The sequence below is a fragment of the Labrus bergylta genome, chromosome 12, assembly GCF_963930695.1.
Source record: "Labrus bergylta chromosome 12, fLabBer1.1, whole genome shotgun sequence".
Taxonomy (NCBI): domain Eukaryota; kingdom Metazoa; phylum Chordata; class Actinopteri; order Labriformes; family Labridae; genus Labrus; species Labrus bergylta.
In genome coordinates, this window is record NC_089206.1 from 15,226,068 (window position 1) to 15,245,771 (window position 19,704).

Genomic DNA, 19,704 nt, shown 5'->3' on the forward strand with positions numbered 1-19,704 from the left:
GTGCTTTTATTCATAAAGAAATTGTATTAAATACAACTTATGTGAAGGTTGAGTTGCTGTTGAAATAACTGTTTACAAATTGTAGCGTTTTTTTGTTATTTAACCAACGTAGCAGGTTAAAGTTTCTAAAATATGCTGCTGGGTCTTAAGCGGGTTGGTCAAGGAGTATCATCAGTACATGGGTGGAGTTGTTGACAAACCCCCCCCCCCCTCCATCCCCTCGCTATATATATTACCTAAGACCCTCTTGGCTCCTTCATCCAGAGAACTGGCCGTCTGTCAGCACGATGCCGAGCAAACCTGCGCCCATCAAGAAGTCCCCAGCCAAGAAGGCTGCCGAGAAGGCACCTGCGCCCGCCCCGGAGCCTGAACCAGCTCCTGTAGAGGCTCCACCTGCGGAGGCTCCACCTGCGGAGGCTGCAGCTCCTGCCGAAGAGGCTCCGGCCGCGGCACCTCCTGCAGCTGAGGGAGATGGTGCCCCCGTAGCCCCGGCACAGGACGCCCCCGCTGCTCCTCCAGGTACCACAGGGAGTAGAGAAACATAAGATAGCTGTGTGAGGGGTTACTGACTCGGAGAAAACATGACTGCGTTTACAAGTTACCAGAATGATGGATTTATTTATTTAATAGATACACCAAGCTTAAACTAACACACAGTCCCGCGAGATTTAAAAGTGGTGCTGATTGCACTAAATAGCCATTTTTGGACCTTTGTGGTTTGTGGTGGTGATGCTGAACTGCACTGCACAATACTGACTGTACTTTTCCCATACTGTTCATATTAGTTAAATAACACACAATATCTGAGAATTACAATACAGTGATATACCACCACAGAGTCATCCTTTACTAATTATGTGAACATTTGATCAACATTTAACCAATCTTCATCTTTTCACTTTTCCTTTGCATGTAGCCCACCCAGTCAATTTATTACAAGTTATCTTGAATTAATATATCATATGATTTAAGGCCTCTATGACCCAGCAAATGATATGGTTATGTTGTGTTAAAATAAATGAGACTCGGTAGGAAGACTAGCCAAGGAAAGTATTAAAACAGCTGCAGCAGCTGTCATCCCAATCCTGTTTTAAACCACACAGTTGAAATTGCTGTTTTGCATTTTAAAGTTCAATATTTAGTTAAGAGTGTGAGTGGACTCTTAATACTGGACTTCTGTGGATCAGGCTATTTTTTGCAATTTTGGTGGGATAAAATTGACCTGAGTGTATAGTTTTTATTTTTACAATCTTCTGCTAACATGTATCTAATATCTCATTCTTCTGCTTCTCATGGTTAATCCGGATGTTATGGATTACTTTTTCTGGATGTAAATTTCACAACATTTACAAAAAAAGTTGTAATGCGGACGTCCCGCAAAACGTTTCAAGTAGAAAAGTGATTTAAAAAGAAGCAGAACAACTTGCATGGGATTAACATGATGGTTAAATTACTGGACCCACCAGTGATTTCTACGTTACCAACCAAGGCCTGGTAAACAGATGGTCACATCTCCTCTTGCTCTCAATCTACATGAATTAGAACAGTTGTTTAAGATTGTGTTCACCACATCTTGGATGGTGAAGTACATCACTGGTGGATTTATTTGAGTGACTGCTAACATGTAACCCCTAACTTTAGCTGATGAGACTCCCGTCCAAGAGGGATTGGATTCGACAGCTCCTGCTGAGGGTAAACACACACCACAGGCGTCCAGTTTGCAGAGCATGATATGTGTATTTGTGTCCCACTGTGCATAACACAAGCTGTGTTGTGTTTCTTCCTCTTGATCCATGTATTTATGTATTTTTCTGCATTTACCACATGTAGTTTTTTGATTTTTGATCCCGGTGTCTTTTTTTATTGGACCACAATGCTTCTCTTTGTTTGACATGTGTTGGTGTTCAGCCTTGTGCAAAGTTTTACAGTGTCTTCAAAATGTCTTCACTGGTCTGTCTTTGTGTCATGAAACCATCCATTTGTTGTCTCTGTGGTTACAAAAGCTGTGTCCCTCCGCTCTTTCCTGCTGCTGGCTTTTGTGGAGTGTTTCTTGATCAAATTATCTTGAAACTGATTGATTAATCTGCATGATTCATATTTTAATGTAAAACACTCATTGGCTTTCCTAATGGCATTTTAACGCTAGCTGATGCTCCCGCTGCTGATGCTCCCGCTGCTGATGCTCCCGCTGCTGATGCTCCCGCTGCTGAAGACGGTGCTGCTGCTCCGGCTGCAGATACTGCAGATGCTCCAGCAGACGGTAAACATAAACCACCACAACAGTAAACAACATTACTGCAAAAACACACAGCAAGCAATGTTACCTGCTTCATTAAAAAAATCTCATATGCAAGACAGGTGCTATCCAACGTGCTTTTCCACCAGCTGTGAGGACTTTCAACTTCCACAGGGATCATCAGATTGAAACTATATGGAAAAGAAGTTTTGGATATTTATTTACCAAGTCCTCATTGCTGGTGTTTGTTTCTGAAACTGACATTAACGTCCTGCTTGTTTGATGCTAGCCGCTCCAGCTGAACCAGCTGTAGTTGAGGAGCCGCCAAAGGCCCCCACGCCCCCGCCTCCTGCAGGTAACTCCCATGTTTACTTTTCCAAAGCTGGAAGCAGCAAATACTTCCCAACATTTCTTCTTAGAAACATCTGTAATAAGCATTTTTTGAATATCAAACAGCTGCAGATGTATTCTGCTCTGTGGTTAAAAGCCTGTTTGATGAAACTCTCCTTGAGGTGATGACTTTTTGTTGAAATGGATACAGAATCGTATTTAAGTAATCTGACAAAATGACTGCAACCATAAACAGAATAATGAAGAGAGAATAATCTATGCTTATTTTGATCACCTGACCAATGTTATTTTTATTGTTTCAAGTAAAAATTCAGACTCTAGAATATACACTTTGGTAATTAACAGCTCTTCTGTGTCATAGGAAATATACTTTGGATCATTGGATAAGGGGCAAAACATCTTCAAGGATTTCAAGCAAGTCCAGTTGCCTTTTGGATTTTGCAGTTCTTTATGGTTATTTTGGTGTTCATGGCCTTTAATGAAACAGTGTGAGACACTTGAAGATGTTTAGTTACGCCTAAGTATAATGTGATGGAAATGTTTTACTATTTTAAAATGATAAATCTGGGATGAAGACAACCAACTTCAAATGAATTGATAATGGAACAAATCCTCAGTTGCATATGTTATCATGTTAAAAAACGGGGACTATGAAGGCTTCTCAATGTTTTGTGAATTTTACAGTGTCCTTTCAGCTCATTGTACTGTTGTCTGGTGTTTATTAACCCACTTGAATCTCACTTCAGTCCCCACCAGCGCTCCTCTGGACGTCTCTGTGGAAGACGTGAACGACTCCAGCCTCACTATTAAATGGAAGACCCCAGAGACCATCGGAGACTCCGGTCTGGATGGATTCACCATTGAGTACTGCAAGGACGGAAGTGAGTCTGTGTGTGTGAACTTGTGTGTGTGTGCGTGAGATAGAGAGAGGCTGCACCTGTCCCCAGAGTGTCAGAGGGCAGATAGACTCATAGCTGGGTCCAGACCGTATACGGCAGGCTGCATTTCATCAGTTGTCACTGTATCTTCTGACACCACTTTTAGAAGGGCTCGTTTGCCCAGATGACAGCGGGCCTTCTGAGGTTTCACGGTGACGGCCAAAGTTGACTCCTTATGGGCAGGTTGTTTGTAAACTTGTGTCGACAGGCGATAAACCACTAAACATGTCCCATAAAGGGATGTTTTACACGTCTCAGGAGTTATGCAAGTATATAATAAAAGAGTCATACAAAAAGTAAGTTGCAGTCTGAGCTATCATGATAAGTAAAGTCTAAATTCAAATTGCTTTAAAATCTATGTGCTAACACTAACTCTGGATTTTTCCTACAGCTACAGACTGGGTTGTTGCTCAGGAGGAGCTCACCCCGGTTAACCGCTACTGCATCAAGAATCTGACGGCCGGCGACCTGCTGAATGTGCGCGTGGTGGCTGTGAACCCGGGTGGCCGCAGTGAGCCTGCTACACTCGCGGCGCCAGTGCCAATCCGCGAGGTTGTTGGTGAGTCACAGCTAAAGTCGGTTCCACAGACCACTTACACCTGTGTGCCTAAAGAGGGAAGTCCAAACAGCCCAAACTGAATTGTTTGAGCTTGCATTTAGACAAACCTTGTAACTATATACTTAACAGCTCTTAGATAGAAATCAAAGATGCTATGATAATGTTTATATGCGGGGCTGTGCTTTAGTATACTGTTTGCAATCTTTCCTACTATTCATTTTTATTAACCTCAAAGGTGTCTTCAACAGTTCTCTAGCCTCAAACAAAACTTCACTCAGAAGACAGTTTCAGCAGTGTTAAGACAGCTTTCTAAATGTCCTTGTCTCCAACCTCTTTATCAGGAGGTGGCTGTAACTCGTGACCTTTCCTTAAAATACTCATGTTGCAACCCTGGAGTTATTAACTGCAGTGGGCTCAGATGGACTGCACAGATGTGTGCACATAAATCTCACAGGTGCTGACAAGACCTTTCATTGGCTGTAAATCTTTCTTTCACTAACACATCTTCAGACGTTACTGAAAGCTTGACAAATTAGGATATAAGATGATTAGTTGCTCTCAATATAAAGACTTGCATGGGAAAGAAAGATCTATGGACCTTTGTGACTTCCTGGTTGCAGCCTTAAGGACTACGCAATGTTTGAAGCTAACAACAAAAAATGAATACGTCATCATAATAAATATTTTTCACTGATTTCTCATCAAAATCAATCATTTTAAAAGTGCTTCACAAATATAAAATGATATATACCTTTAGACAATAATTAAAAGAGCATTGAATCATTGAAATCAAATGAAAATTGGAAAAAGGATGAATAGAAATCTGATATATAAAGTAATACATTTATGTAGCTATTAATTACCTGATATAACAGTAGAAATACACAGACATAAAAAGAACTGTTCCTGCAGTATACAGGATCCTGCTGGACTACATACTTTAAACATCAGTGCTGCAGAGGGTCACAGTCCGCCTCTAAAAGTCTTCAGTCTTCAAGATGATTTAATGGAAGTCTGAGTCAGCCCAAAGGAAAATGTTTGGCTAACGAACCATCTGCCTGCCATTTTTAAATGACTGCAGCACTGCGAGTGTGACCTCAGTGTCACTTTCTCTCTTCAGTTTATGACAGTGTCTCTCTCTAGCTGTTTTGTTTGACGCAAGAGAAAAACACTTTGTATAGCTAACGAGTCATAAAGTGTTGTAAATCACTTAGGCCTGGTCTGATATCACTCTATTGAATGGATCACCCAGAAGTTTGGTTTACATGTTGAGTCCACCACATTGAGGAGGTTTCACTCAGTGAATATCTGATAAAAACTAATGCCGTATCACATCAGCATCAGCTATTCGTCATGTTTAGTGTTGATTAGCTAACGTAAGCATGTTACCAAGCTAAACTTCAGCATATATGCCCTGTCATTTCTTTCATTTTCATAACTTTTATGCAAAACGATTGACTTTTATAAAAAAAAAGCTACAGAAAAGTGTGTTATCAGGGTACATTTTCTCTGTATACACTTGTATTACCCAAATGTACCCAAATAGCAACAACAAAATGGTGAAGTGATCGTCTAAATCAGGAACTATGGGAATCAGAAAAGGAGTAAACAAGAAAAATATGATGATTGTTCTTGCAAACAGACAGAACTTGATAGATATTTTTTTGTCGTAGATGAATATCCAGAACAACCGATAAAATGTGTCACACTTTCAGGTCCTTCTTTCTTAGATGTGTTTGTTTCCTTATTGGAGCTGTGAATTTCCATCAGCCCTCGCGTTGAGTCACATTGATGAGGTGTTGACCTGAGCTGACGTGCCCCAGTTATCCACTTTCAGGACAGCTTACGTCTCTGAGCGCATATCCTGGTCGGGGTTCAAACTGCTTCGGACAAACAGGAAACTTTAGTCGAGAAATGTGAGTTATGCAATTAGAGCTGATGCTTGAATGGAGGAAGAGAAACCCGAGCCTAATTAATAGATTCTGGGTGGCTTGTTGGGGGTAAATTCAGCTGTGTGTCCTGACCAGGCACCCATCTACACACTCAGGCTTCTGATAAAGACACACTGTCCTAGATATGCTGAAAGCCCCCCACAAAGACACTTTATCCAGAGACAAAGCGAGGTTATGGATGGTTTGCAGGATGACTCGCTCGCTGCTGGATGCTGTAATGTTAGGAACACATCCAGGCATTGCTGGGAAGTGTGCTGATTAGCAGGGATTAGTGTTTGAGCCAAATCTGGATGGGGGAATGAACCTGACAGTGGTTGGATATCACAATGAGCAGTGGTGTTATGGGGACAATTGTTGGAATACAAAGTGTGGGCAAGAATTCAGGTTAAATTGGGAACAACAGACAGAGAAATTGTGACTGCTCCAAAAAAGAAGAACAAGAAGAATGATTTCGATTGGACGTGGAGATGCAGGGGCATCTGCAGGGTGAAAAAGCTGATGGGGGGTATCAGCTTGGTTGTTTCAGATTTCCTGTAAGCCCACAGAGCTTTTCAGACATCTGCTACTTATGCACAAACATGCTAGAGATGCCGTTCCTGATACTTAGCACCCTGGCCAAACACAGGCAGCAGCTCAGAAGATGGCTCATAAAGTCCTAACCACAGCTAAATAAATCCATTTCATTTTATTCACAGCAGTTATCGCTGTAGATTTGGGTGTCTATAGTTTTCGGTCTCGAGTGTTTCGAGTTGTGATGTTAGACTGCAGCCGCCGTTGAACGTGATGACATTCTCCCGCTGCTTCTTTGTGACTGACGCGGAGTGAACACGTGTTGGTTTATGTCCAAGTGTCTCATCACCAAAGCTATTTTTAAGAGCTGCTGGACACAGGGTCTTCCTCTTTGACCGTCTCTACCCAGATACTGGACTTCTTTTCCTCTCTCACATATAAAATATCTTCACATAGAGTTCCTATCTCCTTCTCTCTGCGCGTGCCCATTCATAATTAGCACTTTTTAAAGTATATACCAATAAGTTCACTATGAAATTTGTGAAGACATATTTTTTGTTGTGGATGACTTGGATCATTGGACAGTTTGGACTAAGTTAGTGGTTAATTTTAGCTCATTCGGTCATGCTGTCTGGTCAGCCTTGTCTCTGCTCTATTTAGGTCTCGTTGAGCTGACGTGTAGAGCGAACATGACCACATACTGGAAGTGTTCTTTGAACAATTTGTGCACCGTGCATTGGTAGCTTGAATTGCTAGTTAGGTATCCAAGCAATGCAAAAGAGCAACTCATTGAAATAGAAAACCCAACAACAGAGAGTAAAACAAGTTTGGTTTTGCTACTGGTTTTCAGATCGTCCCAAGATCAAAATGCCCCGCAACCTCAGAGTGCGAGTTGTGAGGCAGGTTGGAGAGCAGATCAACTTGGTCATCCCCTTCCTTGTAAGCACATACACACACGATTGATTAAGCCAACATCAAAGCACTATAGAATTTTAATTTTTTTTTTGCAGACATTACTTTCCCTCTTTTTCCCATACGTCAGGGAAAGCCCAAACCTGTGGTGTCCTGGCTGAAGGATGGTCAGCCTCTGGACACAAAGAGGGTCAACATCAGGAACAGTGACAAGGACAGCATCATGTTCATTCGCACTTCTCAGAGGGACGACTCCGGTGTTTACGAGATGTCCGTGAAAGTGGAAAGCTTTGAAGACAAAGCCCCCATCACGATTCAGATTGTGGGTGAGTCACACGTGCGTAATGTTTACTTTTATTTGCCCTTGTTGGATCTAACATTAGTGACTTGATCACATCCTTAACAATGATGATCTTTGACCCCGGAGTTTGTGGCCCAGTTGTCAGCTGCTGCTGTGAAGATGTGCTGCCCAACATATATTTATATATATATTTTAGCTTTGATGATCACACTGGTTATGAATTCAACCCTTTATAATTAAAGAAAGTGATGCGCTTCCTCAGAACTGCCCGGCCCTCCAACCGGCGTGAAGCTGGTGGACAGCTGGGGCTTCAACGCTGCCCTGGAATGGACCCCACCCAAAGATAACGGCAACACAGAGATCACAGGATACACCGTGCAGAAGGCAGACAGGAAGACAGGGGTATGCTACATTTTCTACATACAGATACATCCTGCCAATGTGTTGTCAGAATATTGAATGTGTCCATTCATGGTAAGATTATGAAGTGTTAATGAGCTGTAATACTTCTAAACACAGGTTTTTAATTAGTGGCTCTTTGTACTGATAGCACTATGTAACATTAGCCAAAGTTGTATATCAGATCAGACCTGTCTTGCACACTTTCAGATACTTTATTGGAGTTAAGAATCCCTCAATGGAGATCATTTATCTGTTACAGAACTTGGATGAATTTACAAACATGAAACTTGGAATTGTTTTTTAAACTTCTTAACCAACGTCTTTCTCCTACTAACAATATGGATATAGTAGTCTTTATCACAAGATAAAGTGACCTCAAAGTCTTTCAAATAGCTAAACATCTTTAAAAAGTTGTGCCTTGTGGTTTTGAAAGAGATCTGGCAGAGGTGTAAGTCAGCAAGAGAGAACTGAAAATGTTCAGAAGTATTATGTAGCCTTCTATCTCCTCGAGTCATTCTGTTACACACTATGGTTAAGAGAAAATAAAAACTGATTTGGAAAGTAAAATGCATTCAAAAAAGATAAAGCTAAAGGATGGATCTGAGGGCGCTTTCACACTAGGCAATGTTGTCCCATACCATACTGCTCCAGGACTAACCAGGCCTGAGCACGGTTACCTCGTGTACATAACGTCGTTATACAACACATGCGTGGCTTGACGTAATTATAAAGCGTGCTTAGTTTACAAGACAGACAGACTCAAAAAAAAAAAAAGGCACGCTCGGTTGAGTCTGTGTCCTCACAACGAAGAAAAACACAGAGAGCATGACAGCTACTTTACTGAGTTTGTGGCTTATTTCAAGTCATTTTAGTCAGATACAGCCAGAGCGCTTATTATTATTTATCGATAATGAAGGATGTCCGCGTTTGTGTACCCAAGCTTGTGCTCGCGCATGAACTGTACCGTGCCGAAGCACTTAAGTGAGTTGAGTTAAACTGTGTGTGTGTGTGTGTGTGTGTGTGTGTGTGTGTGTGTGTGTGTGTCTTCCCACAGGAGTGGTTCACGGTGCTGGACCACTACCACAGACTCACTGCTACCGTCTCAGACCTCATCATGGGAAACTCGTACTCCTTCAGAGTGTTTGCAGAGAACAAGGTGGGCACGAGTGAGCGCTGCGCTGTCACCAAGGCGGTGGCCACCATCCAGAAGACAGGTGACCTTCTGTACTCTTTTCTTAACTCCTCTGAGGTGTTTAAAGGCATGGCTGTTGTACAAGTGGGGCGAGTGGGTCCTCTTTAATGAGCTGCAGTAAGTGTGTGGGTCTTGTTAGCGTTAGCATGTGTGTGTTTGAAGTGAACACTTGAGGAGTGGAAATGGCTCTGGCACTGCTTTAAAAACACAAGTGGTAGCTCTCTTGGCCGGTGCTCAGCTGCTGCTGAAATACATTTTAAGAGGGTCTAACAATATTAAGACAGCTGGCAGGGCAAATGCTGCTCTTATGTGTTTATACTGTACTCACCTGAAGCTGTGTCCTTGCAGGGAATAATGTTTATGTAAGCCAGTGTGCTTAATGTGTTGCTTTGTGTTTGCTCTGATCTAAAATATTTTTCAGTCTATTATTGTTATAGCAACACAACAATAGTAACATTTTGTGATTTTCAAACATTTTATATACCTAAATACTAGACACATGGACTTTTTCCATAGTTAATGTCATAACCTTTGTTCTACAGGAAGTTTCTCAGTTAATTTCAGAATAAATGCAGGTTTGCATTGTAACAAGAAGTAAAGTACCTTCAGTCTTAAGACAGTAGAACAATTCAAAGTGAAAGGCTTAAAAAAATCATTTTTAAATGCAAAAATAATTTAATTTCAAATCATGCGATTAAAATGTGATTAACAGTATTTGGAATTCATTGATTAGTCATGATTAGAAATTTAAATAATTTGACAGCCCTACTAAATAGTGTTTCATTGCTCAATGATTCTTCGATCCATAATGAGTTCCTTTTTTATGTGGTTAAGTTAACATTGTAACCTTTGAACCAGAAGTTCCTTACTTTATTTAAAAATAAAAGGCTAACAAAAACGTGTTAAATGCAAAATAATGGAATTTCAAACATTTAATTAAAAATGTGATTTATTGCGATTAACTATTGAAATTCAGTGATCATGAGTAAAAAATTAGTCATGTGACAGCCCAATCCTTATAGGTATCTCCTCTAATAACAGACATAACTTATATTAATGATGTGCTGCACATTAAGCTGCATCCATACTCTACTTGGATTGTTGAACAGCATCAGAAAACTCCTCCCCCACAATCCTGATTGTATAATACTGATAGTGTTTGAGGTCTGCGTCTGACTACGTTTGTACATTTCCAAACTCAACCATCAGACATTTACTCCAACTGCACACTCTGATTGGCCAGTGGAAAAGCAAGATTGGTTTGAACTTCTTGCTCTTTTCAAAATTCCTCAACCAGCTACTTCTGTCACAATGAAGTTTAGAACAGTTAAATGTTTGAACTAGTTTGGATCGAGCATTAAAACACCCACCCACCAAGTTTTGACCTCAAAAATCCAGTATCACTTGGGCTTAACTGAAACACAGTGATCTGTTTATAACAGCAACTGAGCTACTGGTTGGAGTGAGGCGCATGGCTTAATACAAACCCTTTAAAACATCAAGTGACAGGTTTTTCTTACTGATACATGATGCAGTTCTAGAAATGTTGGTAACTCCAACTTTTGTGCCCAACTTGGGTAACCTTACCTTAACTCCATTTAACCACTATGGGAGGAGTTATAAAGTGGATAACAAGCCTGTCATTTTCATCATATATTGTCCATATGAATGTCAATGGTTTTAGGTTAGTATGTCCAACAAGCTCATGTTGGTATGATGGCTGGCTGCCAACATTTTGTTTTAATAGCAGGAAGTGTTCACCAGTGAAACAATATATCTGTTCCATTTGTGCACAGGCATTAACTACAAGCCTCCTGAGTACCCTGAGCACGACTTCAGCGAGGCACCCAAGTTCACCACCTCTCTCAGTGACCGCGCTGCCACCGTGGGATACACAACCAAACTGCTGTGTTCTGTTCGTGGAAGTCCAAAGGTTAGAGATGATCCATCAGTGTGTCTTGTGTTTTAACAAACGACTGGTTGTTCTGAGGAAACTGAGGAAACGTTTGGATATGTTTCTTATCGTAGGAAGAGGAAGTCTATCTTCTTGATCCAACATTTGTTATTGGATATTTAAACATCTCTTATTGGAACCCTTAGATAAATCATCTGAGTGTGCAGTTTACCGCTTCAGATGGAGTATCAGTGTCACCACTGTAAAGATCCCCTGTACAACAGCTGGAGCAGGGCTTACATTGGCATGTCTGTGTGAAGTTTCAGAATGTCTCTCACTTTTTCTTGGCGACCGCTGCTCTGGTTAAACATATCTTTACAGTTGTCTGGCTGACGCAGATGGTGTAAATGCAGATGATTAGCTGTCCTTGGTAAGAGAAGTCAAGGCCAGCTTGGTCAGTGTGTACGCGCTGGTGTAGCTGAGACAAATCAAAAAGAAACAGATTGCGGCTCAGGCTGCCCTCATCGTGCTTTATTGTCCCAGAAGAGCCCAAATTTGACTCTCTAAGTAAGCACTAAGATTCATCAAATTGTTTCCTGCTTTTGACAAAAGTTTCCAATTGCTGATTCACGCCTTGAGTTTAGATTTAGAATCATAAAACATTCACTGAACGTGTCAAAACAAGACGTTGGTGCCTGAAGACCAGCATGCTAGAGTTCTGCTACCAGTTCAGCCAATCTTCAGCTGCTGTGTACCCACAACAGCTGTGCGAAAACATACCCGCTGATTATCTGCAGGGGACCATGGAAAGAGAGGCATTGGACACCTTTCATACTGGAAACCCTCATACTCTGAATGTTTACTCATGTTTGACCCCCATACATGTGAAGGTTAATCCCTCAGTGTCAGCTTTCACCTCCTTTGGTCCTTATCACATCACTTTAAACCACATCGTTACATAATGACAGATACCAACAATTAAATTAAATTAATTGAATACATGGTTGATATTTTTCTCACTTTGGCTCCATAATCCCCTCCCTCTTTCTTACTTTTTTTTACACTTATAATGTCACACCCAGTTAGTATGTGTGCTACAGTACATTTATCAGGCTGCTTTCTCCCGTCTCTCTAAGAGTCCAGAGCCCATTGGGACCTGCTGAGGATGTCCAGCAGAAAGGCATTCAGTGTGATTAGTTGTCCTGCTGACTCTGATAAAGAGTTGTCATTTATAGAGGCGGAGAGAGACTTCATGATGAGCTGAGAGGGAGAGGTGAGGGAGAGAGAGTCGATAAACAGGGAGACAACAAAGAGACAAAGATAAGAAGCATAGCCTGATATCCTGTTAAGGCTAAGTGGAGATGTTGCTGTTTCGCAGGAGGTCCTATTTTTGTCACCTGTCATGAGTGCAGCACTTTTATCAGTGTGACCGGCATCCACGCAGAAGGAGAGACAGAGACAGAAATGTGATGGGAGATGAGGGAGGAAAGGGGATTCAAAAATAAGTCGATTGATTTGCATTGTCTTTATCTCCATTTTTGGTTGTTTTGCAGTTTAACTGTGGACTGTGGGGTTTTAACAGGAAACTGGCTGTTTGTTTGTTTCTCTATCTGTCTTGGCCAAGTGTGGTACAGGGTTGTTTGATTCCTGCAACATGCTGCAATCTGATGGCCAAGAATAAGTACATTTTGTGCATCCCTATGCAAGCCTATTGAAACCTCTCCATAAATTCACTCTTCTTGTGTTTCCATGTTTTGAGATATTGCACACTGTCATGCCACAGTTAACAAGATAGATGTTTAAAGTTTTTGCAGCATTAGACTGTAAAACTCACCAACCAAACCTTGTGCTTATGTGCACTTGTGTTTTAATACATTCTTCTGCTTTTATATCAACAGGCGTTTGGAAAATTACTTTTCACAGCTCCGAATAATATGATGATTACTCAGGTCATTAAGATTCATCACCTGTGGACTGTAAATGTGGGTACTTAGTTTTATGGAGAGATCCATCGTGGGGTTGAGGTTTTTTTTCTGATTTTTCTTTCTGGGAAGAAAAACAAATTACAGACCAACATTGCCTTCAAGAAATAATGCATTCAGTCCAAATACTTTATCTTTAAATCCTCATTACTTCGATGCACCAGTCCAAACTTTCATACTCATTTGATATCTGCATGTCTACTAAGAAAAACAACACCAAGCAGCATCTTCAGTCTTCTAACCGGTGTCAGTTTACAACAACATCATTAACATCAGCAGCAACATTTTCCCAGCCAAAGGCTCAAATACACAAGAACTGGTCCACTGCCAAGACTGAAACCTGTCCCTCAATTCCGTCTTGTCTATTTGAGAGGGCAATGGGTGGGAGAGGATGCAATGGATGAGTTTTAATTTATTTTAGTTTAAGTTTAATTAAAAAATGCAACAAAAAAAGTTACATTTGAATATAAAAATCATCCTGTTAATCTGTCCATCTTAATAACCAGTTTACACTTATGATATTATTAGTAAATAACTCAAATTTCTGACCCTCATAAAAAAAAATCTATTTTTAAATCTTAAGTAGCAACTCAGAACTAAATTGGTCTTACACACGAGTGCTGGAGAATTGTAACAATTTGTGCTGAAATGCATCAGCTGAGGTGAAATCCAATAACCAGAGTCACACTGCATGAAGCTGGACCCTCAGAAATCCAGAGAGAGTGCCACTGACTCTGAATAGCACATACCTGATGAGGTCAGGCAAAACACTTAAGTTACTCTCATTTGACCAAACTGTCACGCTCAGCAGACACCGTCTGAGAATATGCTGAGTCTGCCTCCTGAAAGGTTCAGATTGTAAAAGAACACATGCCAAATTTGACCAGATAGCAAATATTTGTATCACTTGTTTTGAAATGGACGTGTACCTTTTTAATTTCTAGCCATTTCTTCAACTTAGGAAGCACACTGAACTATGAGGATGTAAATTGTGGTTCAAGAAATGAATGTGCTAAGGATCTATAGATATTTATTTAGAGAGAGCAGCTCAAGAATTACATACTGTTTAAAGTCTAGTGATTTACTTCTGTTGAAATACCAGCTGCTGATGTATCATTCAATTTTGCATGTTTCACTTTTACTTTACTAATATAAGGGGTGTGAAAAAAATCATGTCAAAACAGCTCAAACTGAGCTTATATTTTGATATTAAAGCAAAAGCAGGATCTGATTATCTCTCTGTTGTTTACTCTTAAAGGACCAATATGTACGATATTTACTGAATTAAATCCTGAAATAACCCTACGCTATCATCGGACACTAAGTAAGCTGAGCTTCATGAGCAGAAGCGTGGTAAAACTAGGATAAATATTGGAGATGTTTTTAAAAAATGGAGGGAGGTTAGACCATTGCGACATGACAACCTGCATGCACATCACCTTTATGTTGGGGGGGGGGGGGGGGCAGCTCTCTCTAATGTTTTGAATTTGGACTGCAGTTCCAATTTCAAACTCTATGTGTCAGAGTTACATATTGCTCCTTCGACCCCTTCCATTTTCGCACACGTCCAGCATAGCTTGGCATCAGCCTTAGCTTTCGAAGACACAATGGCCACTGCCAGTCAGCGATGACGGAGAAACAGTAGATATCATGTTTTTTTCTTTCTTGTTGGACTCAAACTGTGGCGGTAAAGTGACGATGATATATATTATATATATATATATATATTCCAGAGTTTGGGCACTTAAAAAAAAGACATTCCTTCTCTGCAGGTTACAAGGTTAAAGAAAATAAATATTCCAGTCATATCCCCTTTAACATGCATCTATGCTTAATCGGATGGATCCTAGCCTTGCTCACTGATGGCTACTTTGTTTGTTTAATGCGTCAGAACTAAACTTAAACAGGCCAGAGGCTGTGTGAAGCAAACTACTGTAAAAACCCAACTGTGAAAATATACTCTGAATGTTCTGTAAACATGTCAGAATGCTCCAAAATGCTCTTTATTTATCGGCATATTGCACACACCTCAACAGAAAAATGTCATGCATTATACTGTATATTAGGCCTTATTCATGATATCCTTCATGATATCATGTCCGTGTTCTGCTTCCTAAAATTGACACGCATGCCATCATGGTTATTGTAGCTGGTTTATTAATGGAGTTCAGTCATGTTTTTAATATGAACTTTATTTGTTAATTTTAACTGATTTATAAAGATCCCCATCAGGTTGGTAACATTTTCATATTTAGAAGTAAAAAGTCAGTGTGCATGTAAATGTATTCACTGGTACAGCTGCCGGGGTTAAAAAAGTTGAAATCCTGTGATGACCCTTCACACTGTGCTCTCACTCTGCCTGCCTGTCTGTCTGCATGCTTGGGCGTCTCTCAGTTCTGTCTTGCTTTTAAATCTTCTAAATCCAAATGAATTGCTACCTTTAAATCACATCTCATTTCGTCATTTCTTTCAGAATCATGACATCATTGGAGGTATCTATCTTAAGGTTTATAGTTCCATGAATGTTTTTTTTTTTTTTTTAAATGTCCCCTCTTCTCCTCCCCCTCAGCCCAAGATTGAGTGGTTGAAGAATCAGATGGTCATCGGTGACGACCCCAAGTTCCGTAAACTCTCTAACCAGGGCATTTGCTCCCTGGAGATCCGAAAGCCCTGCAGCTTTGATGGAGGTATTTACACCTGCAGAGCCAAGAACGCCCAGGGGGAAGCCACTGTGTCCTGCAAGCTGGAGGTCAAACGTATGTATCCACAGATTCATGTTAAATTCCCAGTTTCTATTAAAAAAATCTGTAATGAATGTACTGATTTACTTTGCTGCAAGCTGTAGAAATAAATGATGTATGTTATTCTTTGCTTAATACTTAATATAAAGCTGTAAGTAGCAGCTGGTAGTTAGTGAGGTGCAAGCTGTTTAAAATCTTTGTGGTAATCTAGACTAACTCTCTATCTAAGCTAACTCTTTAGCCAACATTGTAAATTTATTAAGGCACCAGAACCTTTATCAATCTAAAAAAAAAAAAAAAAAACATGAATTAACATCTATTTTCCTCTCCCAACAGAGATTATTATTTCAGAGAAGGGGAAATAAACCAACACCCAAAACTCCAGAGGTAAGGATCAGAACGAAATGTCCAGATAGTTAACTACGCTTTGTTCCCAAGCATTTTACAAACACATTTGATCACTACATTCAAATAGAATATCCTTCAATCAAGTGTTAAAACCCCCTTTAACATTTAACACTGCTCATATACTGCTTTCACACATACAGCTAACATTATGTTGGACTTCAAGACAGATCCTGTTTGTGCATGTGTGTGTATTTCAGCCTATGTGTGTTGAGCATGTTCATTAACAGAGTGTAAGATTGAATTTCCCCTCGCGGGATTAATAAAGTATATCTTCTTCTTCTTGCCCGCTCCTCTCCTTCACCTCTCACGCAGCCTCCTCCTCAGTGCGTCTTGTACAGTGTAAGCCCTGCTTTTGGATGTGATAACGTGGCAAAGATTAATATCAGTCAAACAGGAATACCAAATTTGATGTTTTTACAGCTTAAGCATTTCTATTTATACCCTTACAGCAATGCTAATGTTTGGCCTTTTTCAAATTCTCCAGTGGTGTAGCCTTTCAGGGAGCGTTGGGAGACTTTAAAAATATGACGAGGTGAGAGAGGGTGGAAATCGAAAGAAATGACTAAAGATAAGCCAGAAGACTGAACCCATTGGTAAAAGGATGCACAGGATAGTTGAAGGTTGTTAAATTGAATGAGAGAAGGATAATGGTTTTATCATACTGTAAAGGACATACCACTGTTTCTTTTTATGGCACGGTGAAACATTATCACGAAACAAACTGGATGTACAGTAAGAACGTTTGAGCCATCAGTCAATCACAATTTTCCCTGCTCCGAAAAATTAAAGGAACACTTAATCCTCACACTATAACACCAAGTCAGTTTAACTTCAGGGATCTCAAACTGTCCATTTGGGAAGCACACCTGATTGTGAATCAGTTTCTCGAGCTTTTTTTGCAAATTATAACCGGTGCAATGGAGAGGCAAAGCAAGACAACCCCCAAAGAGGGAACAGTTTTCTCTAGTTTCATGCTACTACTGGACCTCCAGCAGCCTACTGGTGTGCGTGTTTCTGACCAAACTGTCAGAAAACAGACTCGATGAGGGCGGCAGGAGGGCCCAAAGTCCTCTAGTGGGACCTGTGCTCACAGCTGGCACCATGGAGCTCGATGGGCCTTTGGCAGAGAACACCAAAGTAGGCAGGTCCGCTATCGGAGCCCTGTTCTCTTTACATTCTCTCACCCGACTCAAATAAACTCAACCACACCATGTGTGTTATCAGATATAGTTCAGCACATTTAACGTTTCATTTTAAACACATTTATTTCCAAAAAGTATATCAGCTTAAACAGCAGAGCTCTAGTTTTTTCCAGCAAATGTTATTTAAACAGAAGTTTTTTTCTACAATAAAAGTGAGTATTTTACAGCAGGAGCAGATGTACACAGGATTGACTCATACTTGTTGCTTATCCGAGTTCGGATGCGGGTATTTTGTGCAGGTCAGTAGACTGCATTTGTGTCGTGATTTGTTCCTTCTTCTATTTACGACCTTACTGTGTTCTAATTTTTGGGTAAATTTGAAACATGGCCGAGTTTCAACCAGCGGACTTCTTGGAAACTGATGTGACACGTGCGCGGTTGGCTATAAAAACCCTTGACTACATTGAAAAGGAAGCACTGAGCCGGGTTGCGAAGAGTGTGATGTGGGGGGTGGAAAATGTTGTATTTGATCTTACTGTTTGAAAAACACACTGCTATGTTTACTGTAAACCTAAATTGTGTTTATGTTTCGTCCACATCAGTTATAGTTCACACAGCTGTTTAACAAACATCAGGAGTAACCATTTGTGAACACATTTCCACTTCTAAGTATGGAGGTAAATTTGTTATTGTGATTTTGGAACTCAAAATTGAATATGAGGCTTTAATATCATCACTGAGTTGATTGACGTTAGCAAATCAAATGGATGTAATCTCTGTGCTACATGCACACTACAGTAATTGACCTTCAGTGCAGTCAGGGACACGTGTGTTCACACCATACCTCAGACAGGGTCACATGCCTGCCTGAACACCCCCCTGATGTGGCTCCGGTGATCACATCTTAATTTATAATGGAAGTGCTCGGATGCATTCACACCTGTATTCACAGCTATCCACTTTCAATCAGATAACCGAAGGCTTATTTTCACATCAAGTGTCAACTGAGTCTATATAGATGACACTGGTGAGTTTTTTTAGAGATTCGACAAGCGGTCCTGTGAGGCATAGCCATACATGGGAGGGCCTCTCATGGGGAAAACGAGGGATTAAGCAGGGAGCGCCTTTGGGCGGTGTGTGCTGGAGAGGGTGATGTCAGCGCGGCACTCCACAACTTCTAAAAAGGACTCCAGATGATCTGACACACAGCCAAACTCTTCGCATTACCCTGAGTCAACAGGCCAAGAGAAGACGTGAGAATGGGCTAAGAGGGCAGAAACCAAGCCAGATAATCTGCGATGGAAAATACACAAAACACACACACACACACACACACACACACACACACACACACACACACACACACACACACACACACACACACACAACCACACAATCGAAACCTGGAACAAATCAACACACACTTCCTCCCAGAGCATACCTGGCTGAAGGTGATTATGAACAACTCATGACCCCATTAAACCCTCTGTTTGCTTTTATTCCCCAGTGCCTTTAAGGGAGCTGCAGAAGTCCAGGTCTTATGTGTGAAGGTGAGTTTGTCTGTTTGTTTGTGTGAGTTTGTGTGCATCTTTCAGAAAAAAAACAACTCTTAACCCTCTTTCTGTTATTTGCTCTCTTATTTGTGCAGAGTGTTTGCGGAGGTGAGATAAAAAGTTGTGGCTGTCCAAGTGTCAGCGTGTACATAATGAAGAAAGAGAAAGAAAACCATACCAACATCATCCCCACCCACCCAGCCCTAACAACTCCTTTCAGAATGTGAGGAAGACCCACCCATCACATCCCAGTTTGCCAAATGTTGTTGGTGACATGTACTGTCTGTATGTAAGTCTAAATTTACCATGTTTTTTTTTTCTGCCTGTGTCCATGTGCTGTTTATTACAGTATATATATGTACGACATAATAAAACAGTAAATCCTTCACATGCCTTTTCAATGACTGAATGGAGGTGTAATACAAATATATATTTTACCATGTTTTATGAGGGTTGGTACTGACTGGAGTAGCTATAGTAGCTGCAGCACTAAAATCCTACACATAATTTAAAGTAAGATACAGTTTATTGCATAAAAGATAAAGACAACTTCAAAATTAGAATAACTTTTTAATTCAGCATTTTACTATATAAGCTGGCCTTCAAATGACAACAGTTTGATTAAAGGGAT

The 19,704-nt window shown here is 40.6% G+C and overlaps 1 protein-coding gene across 9 annotated transcripts; it reads left to right on the forward strand.

Annotated features, from left to right (window-relative positions):
- Positions 1-255: 255 nt before the first annotated feature.
- Positions 256-19,283, forward strand: mybpha (myosin binding protein Ha). Of its 9 annotated transcripts, none has more exons than XM_065961603.1 (15): positions 256-519; positions 1,642-1,692; positions 2,147-2,260; positions 2,526-2,591; positions 3,334-3,468; positions 3,917-4,084; positions 7,397-7,485; positions 7,589-7,784; positions 8,022-8,161; positions 9,216-9,375; positions 11,150-11,286; positions 15,799-15,985; positions 16,307-16,357; positions 19,028-19,070; positions 19,169-19,283. In XM_065961603.1, the coding sequence occupies exons 1-13, from the start codon at positions 288-290 to the stop codon at positions 16,333-16,335; spliced, it is 1,704 nt and encodes a 567-aa protein (XP_065817675.1). In that variant the 5' UTR covers positions 256-287; the 3' UTR covers positions 16,336-16,357; positions 19,028-19,070; positions 19,169-19,283. The 9 variants fall into 9 exon arrangements, with proteins under 9 accessions (XP_065817675.1, XP_065817676.1, XP_065817677.1 ...); XM_065961604.1 differs by having other exon boundaries at positions 1,642-1,691; positions 2,161-2,260; XM_065961605.1 differs by having other exon boundaries at positions 1,642-1,691; positions 2,176-2,260.
- Positions 19,284-19,704: the final 421 nt, after the last annotated feature.